The sequence below is a fragment of the Vipera ursinii genome (genome assembly GCF_947247035.1).
Source record: "Vipera ursinii genome assembly, chromosome: Z".
NCBI lineage: Eukaryota > Metazoa > Chordata > Lepidosauria > Squamata > Viperidae > Vipera > Vipera ursinii.
In genome coordinates, this window is record NC_139517.1 from 37,641,318 (window position 1) to 37,648,518 (window position 7,201).

The following is a 7,201-nucleotide window of genomic DNA, read 5'->3' on the forward strand; positions in this document are numbered from 1 at the left end:
TCTTTGTCTGAAGTCTATATTTTCATAGCAACTAACTTCTTAATTTGTCCCCGAACTATTTTCCAACTCATAGCAGAGAAAAAAAACATTGCCTGCACATCTTTTCCAGTGCAGGAAGAGAGATAGCAAATGATAAACTTTTTAATAAAGTTTATTAATTTTCATACAATTAAAATTCTACAGTATGTCTGATGTTATATTTTGTTTTAAATTGTTTGTTTGGGAGAGTAGCAGTGAAAGCTGGATTAGACATTTTGAAAATCCAAACTTTTTTTTAATTTTTTTAAAAAAATTGGCTCTAAAGCTTAGATTAGCCTAATTTAGCCCAATGAGGAGCAACTCGGCACAGGCTAGAATAGGGCAGAATAAGGACAGAGTTTCTTTCTCTTACCATAAACCATAAATTTATAGGTCTTGAATCTTTCTTCTTCTGCTTGCATGTCATTTCGAAAAACTCTGTAAGAAAGTGTGCACATATAAGATCCAGACATTTGCTCCTTAAAACCAAGCAACATCAGCTTTCCAGTTTCTGTAAGGTTTGCATACTGTTTTCCTGCAACAGAAATGAGAAGCCAGGTCAACATAATTCAATTTGGGTCCAAGCTTTTGGCTTGCGTGGGCTATTTTGAGTGTGTCTTGGGCTACATATAAAATATATAATAAATATTGCTAAAAATCATGTTAATATTAAAAGTTTACAGTCTTGTGGGACTGCATTACTATCTGTCCAGGGCTGCATGCAGCCTGCAGGCTACAGGTTGGACACACCTCGTCTTGACTTTGACTTTTAAACAGCAGCCCTTGGAAAGTAAAAGCTGAGTATCACATTTTTAAGAGGCATCTCACTTTTGTTTCCTGTTTAATAGTGGTATTCAAGGCACTTAGTAGGTTTTTTTGATACTTGAAGGGTGTCTCCTCCAGTATATAACTATTCAGATATTATGATTTACAAGTGTGTGTATGGGAAGAAGCATTAGTTTCAATGTCCTGCAGTTCAGGGGGAAGAGTTTCAACTACTAGGGCATCCCAAATCTGGGTTGCCCTTTTCTTGGAGGTGAAGCAGTACTTTGGGTTCATTTCAATTGGTTTCTATGGATTGTTACCAGCCAAAAGAACCTCTGTTTAGTGGTTGGGTTGGAAATGTTCCCAACAAATACAGGTAGTATTCATTTAAAAATGGTGATTGACCCTGGAATTTCCATTGCTAAATGATGCAGTTATAAAGCATGGTGTCATGTGACTGCAGTGGAAATTCCGACAATTCTAGTTGCCATCGTTAAGTGAATCACCATGGATCGCTTAAGTAAGAACGTCACATGCTTGCAATTTATGAGACTCCTTTACTAGCTTCCCCATCGACTTTGATTGTTGGAAATTGGCAAAGAAGTCTCATAAATTATGATCATGTGACTGTGGGATGCTGTAACATTGTAACTGCAAGGCAGCGCCAAGCACCTGGATTGTGACTGATGACTGCAGGGACACTGTAACTGACATAAGTTTAGGGACTAATCATAGTCATTGTTGTGAGTTAGAATGGCCTCTGAATGAGTTTTGTTAAGTGTGGATAATTGTTTTTCTTTCCCCTAAGACTCATCTTCTTGATTTTTATTTTCACAGGCACATCAGAAACTGGTGGGATTCATGTCCCTGCAATTCTATCCATGGCATGTGTTGGTTTTGGAATTGGCCAGACTGCTGGAGACTCTCCTGTCCCCACTTCCTGATTCACACCCTACCAGCTGAATTTGAGGGGGAAAAACACAATTATTTTCCCAAAATACCATGTTTACAGCTTTTGTGCATTGTTGTTGTTATTACTGATTTTGTTAATGTACCATACAGAGCTATAACATTTTCAGAACAAATAGAGCTTGCAGGACCATTTGGATAGTGTAAATTTTCAAAACAAATGAATATTTTGATCTCTTGATAAAAATGTAACTTACTTCTTAGGTTTTGTCCATTTGGTCCAATCCATAGATAGCTGGGGTCTATAACTTCACTTTGTGAAAGAGACAAATCCATGCAGACAAGATAGGGGCTGTTTCTGTGCACTTTGACATAAACATTGACTGCAGAAGAAGATGAAACAGGCATCTTCCATAGCTATTGTGCAAAATGACAATACAGAGAAAATTAAAGCTCCCCTTAGCTCCCCCTTGAGTACAAATCCAGTGAAGTAGAACTTACATCTCTCTGAGTAAGAGCAATCCGAAAATGTAATCAATTGCTCAGAGAAATGATGGCCTCCTCACTTCACTGAAAATGTTTATGAGGACTAGTCAGCCATCTGTCAGAGGTGCTTTAATTTGGATTTGAACTCTGAGCTAGTGGTAGGACTCAGTGGCCTAATTCAGTGTTTCTCAACCTCAGCAATTTTAAGATGACTGGTGGCTGGGGAATTTTAAAAATATATGCTGGCTGGGGAATTCTGGGAGTTGATGTCCACATATCTTCAAGTTCCTGATGCTGAGAAATATTGCCCTAAATATCTTCAATCGGGAATAAATATTCTCAGCCTATTCACCTCCACCCCCACAATTGTTTAAAGCAGGGGTGTCAAACTCAATTTCATTGAGGGCCACATCAGCATTGCCGTTGCCCTCAGGGGGCCGGGTGGGTATGGCCAGGGTAGGCGTGGCCTACTGGGGTGGGCGTGGCTAGACTGCGTATGGCCTGCTGGGTGGGCGTGGCCAGCTCTACATCGTTCGCATCAAGGGTGCCTATGGGGGCCTGGGCAGGAGTGGGACAGATCTGAGGGTCTCTGGCAGAAGGAGGGTCTCTGGGCCAGGGCCAAGGCAGTGGGGGCCGTTCCCTCACTGTTTCCAGGATGGCTTCGCGGGCCGCATGAAACCACTTCGCGGGCCGGATCCGGCCCCCGGGCCTTGTGTTTGACATGTCTGGTTTAAAGCTATTCAAAATATTTTCTTTACACAATGTCCTATTTTGAGTGTGAAACTGCTGGTTTGATAGTGAAATAGATTGCTTTGGGCAAGTGTTTTGAACATAGGATTGCTTCACATTCAGAATAATTGCTTTGAATGCAAAATAATTCCACAATACAAAAAACCTAGTATCAGGAAATTTCTGTTTGAAAGGATAAATCTGCATACCCAAACTTATTTGCATTATGTCTGGTGGAAAAGGCAAAACTTATGGTTTCTTCTATAGTCTGTAGTGATATATCTCAGATACAGATTTACTATTTTAGGAAAAAATAATCTAAGAGACTATATGTTGGTATTTTGTCAGGAAGGATTTATATATATTTTTAACTCAAATTTTTGTTGATTTCAGGATCCAAATTTCTGCTTTATGTTCTATATTTTGTTTTATACTCTAAAATAAAACCATGGAATGTTGGCAGTACATAGCATATGACTCTGCTGGTACATCCCAACTATAGGTTTCCCTTTTCCTGGAGATGAAGCAGCACCTTTAGTTCATTTCAATTGGTTTTTTTGGATTTTTATAGCCAAAAGAACCTCGAGTTAGTGGTTGGGCTAGAAATGTTTTCAACAAATACAGGCAGTGTTTATTTAACAATGATGACTGAGCCTGGAATATGGATGTTTCATATTTTTAAATAAGTGACCCTTGAGGTCTGCTCCAGATTACAGAACGTAGAGTGTCATTCTTGGTTTTAGTTGCCCCAAAGAGTTTTGCTTTTTAATGTGTCAATAATTTGTGCTTATTTCCTTGGTTTTCCAAGGAATTGCTGTTTCCAGAATATACGCATTCCTTGCATCATCTTACTTTTTCATTAAACACACAAAATGTTACCTTTATGGTTAACGTTGCCATATATATAATTCTTTCTAATTAACTTAACAGAATACTGTGTTTCGTCCACTCCATTTCCTGTTGCAGGGAAAATAAAAGTATTAAATGTTTATCATTCAGATTAGACCTGGGAGATAAAGTGCAAATGCTTGCTTTCAAGAACTTTGCCACTTAAAAATATATTTTAGCACATTTTCAAACAACAAAGGTTTGAGGTACCACTTCCCCTAATGTACATAGTCAAACATTTCCCAAAAACTTTTTAATGCAAATTGTCTTGATATTACTTTTTATTACATCAATGTCCCTGATGAAACATTTTTCATTTTTACCATAATACATAAGCTCTTTTTTGTTAATTTTTAAAAACTAAACAATGTTTAGAACATATTTTACAAATTAATTATTTGTGTAAGGACATTCAACCCAAGAAAAAGGACACAATAAGGCATATATATATATATATATATATATATATATATATATATATATATATATATATATATACACAGAGAGAGAGAGAGAGAGAGAGAGAGAGAGACACATACACACACAGACATATACATATACATACACACACAGATATATATATATATATATATATATATATATATATATATATATATATATATATAATCAGTGCATGAGTATCTGTAATCTTATTTTTAGCATATAATGTGTGTGTGTATGTGTATTAAAAGGATATTTTGGCATTTTCATTATTTTTTAATTCATTCTTCAGTGGTTATTTTAACCATCCATTAGTTGTGGGGTCCTAGACTTTGCCTTGTGAGTCAAGCTACCACTATACCATAGCTTTTGACTTCCTATTTGTTGCTTTTGAACAAATCCAGTTTAAGCAAAAGACATGCTTCCAGGCTTTTTTGCCAAATATTGTCCTGGGGTTATCAGGAAGGATTTTGCTTACCTCTATTTTTTTAATTTTTTAATTATTAAATTATTAAATAGTTGGTATTACTATTGGGAATCTTTTATTGTTCCATATTAATATTTTACAAGGTTTTTGGATAATAAATATAATTTTCTTCCATTGTTAATAAATACTTGAACTAGTTTGGTGTAGTGATTAAGGTGCTGACCCAGAAACCAGGAGATTCTGAGTTCTAGTCCCACTTTAAGCATGAAAGCCTGCTGGGTGATTTTAGTCTAATCACAGTCTCTCAGCCGAACCCAACCCAAGGCAAAGGATTGTTGTGGAGAAAATAGGAGCCGCATGACATATAAATTGGCTGACTTCAGTGGTGGGATTCAAATATGTGAACAACCAGTTCTCTGTGTGGATGCCGCTTCCAGAAGTCCATCCTGGGCCTGGGAAACAAAAAATTAGCTACCGGTTCTGCTGAATTGGTGTGAACTGGCTGAATCCCACCACTGGCTGATTTGAGTTATGAAACAACAACAAGAATAACAACATCATCATCAACAACAATAATAGGATAAAAAAACTAAAAACTAAATAAATGAATAAAATGGTTGAATTTATTAAGAATTCCTTTCCCATAAAATTGCTGGCTGATTCTAGGTTTCTAAAACATTTATCAAGAGCCTTTTACAGAACATTTGTGTCTCACCATTGCTTTTTTCAAGTTGAGGAAGCAAATACCTACTACACCAAGCAATTGCAAACAGGAACAAAGACTTCATACTGCTTAACAAATTCTATGGAAAAGAACTATTTAGGAATCTTTTTACTGAGATACTACTGATGAACCTCAAAGGAGAATAATGTGTGTGTTTGTTTTTTTTTAAAGTTACCCGTACCCTGAAATTACCCCAAGGGTACAAGGGAACTGAATGTAGTTCAGGGAAATAAAATCTGGTTTTTAATCTTTTGCATTGTTTTCTCAGATTTCTCTTTTTATTCCATATGTTGACTTTTTATTAAGAAAAACTTAATCAGGATAAATTATTAGAGAATAATTAAACAAATAGAGGAACCATAAAGAATTCCTGTCATGTGCAATGTATCCTGGAAATCTACAATAATAAACAATAAACACAAAAGAAATTAAGATAAAAAATGTTATTTCAAAAAAGTGGAATCCTAATCATGGACTGTAAATTTATAAAAACATATTTGTAAACACAAACATAGTGATACAAATAAAACTGTAAAACAAATGGTGCATAATTTATTTCTGAGGCTAGCGATACTCCAGGGAATGGGCTCAAAAATAAAACCAGTATATTGAAAATCAAGGATTCTGCTCTAAGAAACTTTAATGACATGTTTTAACGACATGCTTTCTCTTAACTTGAAACTTAGATTGGAAACAAGTTATTTTGATTCGATCACAAGAATATAGCAAGCAATAATAAAAGATAAAGGAGAGCGGAAGGGAGGGAGCAATAAACAAATAAGTCTTCTGAGCAAAAATATGGGATAAATAACAATACAATGTGGAAGGTATACATATGCTACTAGTCCACAGTATTTTGCATTATTTTTCACTATGCAAATTGATCTGTTGCTTTTGGGGGGTGTTTAAAGTGGGAAGTGTAGTGATTTGCCCTCTTCTGTTGGGGAAAAATGGACCGCTTCCTACCCCCTCCCCCAATCAGCCATGTTCCTTCTGATGCCCTCAGCATTTTTAGAGAAATATGAAGGTCTTCAGCAGATTATTGAGAGATAGAGTGTTACTCAACTTCTTAGAAGTTTTCCACCTTTCTCCTATACACACAGTTTATAAGATGCCATATACCTTGCTCTGGGGCCATGACACCATTCGGCAGAAACCTTGCAGGGAAGATTAGGTGCAGGACAATGCAGAGAGAAAGAGTTAACCAAGTGTTGCCACCTTGCATAGTGCAAGAGAGAGCCCATCCTTCCTCCTACTCGGGCCTAGGCAGCCTTCTGTCCATACAGAAGAAAAAAGAGCAAGAAGTTCCTTTCCTCACCCACATGGCATTCCAACTGTCAACCAACTGTAACCATGACTACCTTTCTCCTTTACTGGTTTTCACCTAGATTCCAGAGAACGTTGGGATTCTTTGTGGACATTGTTGTGTCAGTATCTTAATTGCAAAAGGTTTCTTTGAAGCGGGAAGTTTGGGTGCATTTATTGGTTAATGTTTTAACGGCGGGAAATTTCGGGCTGCTGATTGGATACAGTTCAAACGGCCCGAGTATATAAGCCGGAGTTATTCTGACAGTTGACAGTTGACATATGTGTATTAATAAACCTACTTACTGTTAAAACCTCACTGAGTCATTCGTCTGTCTGAACCTAACAGACATATTCACTTCAGCTCTGGTGGCCTGATGCCTGTCTGTCTGTCTACTGCCAAATGTCCCATATAATGCTCAGTGTTCAGGAGAAGAACAGATAGATTCTAAATCCCTCAGCTGACTGCTGGACTCAATAGGTTCAACTAAGGCTTTATGGAAATGGTG

General features: G+C 36.9%; 1 protein-coding gene across 1 annotated transcript in view; it reads right to left on the reverse strand.

The window, feature by feature from the left end:
• ZPBP2 (zona pellucida binding protein 2) overlaps positions 1 to 6,525 on the reverse strand; it is a gene marked incomplete at both ends in the record, with an annotated part of 12,316 nt that extends 5,791 nt beyond the window's left edge. The window contains 4 exons of the mRNA XM_083378978.1: positions 392 to 553; positions 1,950 to 2,075; positions 3,787 to 3,864; positions 6,510 to 6,525. Coding sequence (XP_083235104.1) covers positions 392 to 553; positions 1,950 to 2,075; positions 3,787 to 3,864; positions 6,510 to 6,525 — 382 coding nt within the window. The remainder of the gene's footprint in view (positions 1 to 391; positions 554 to 1,949; positions 2,076 to 3,786; positions 3,865 to 6,509) is intronic.
• Positions 6,526 to 7,201: the final 676 nt, after the last annotated feature.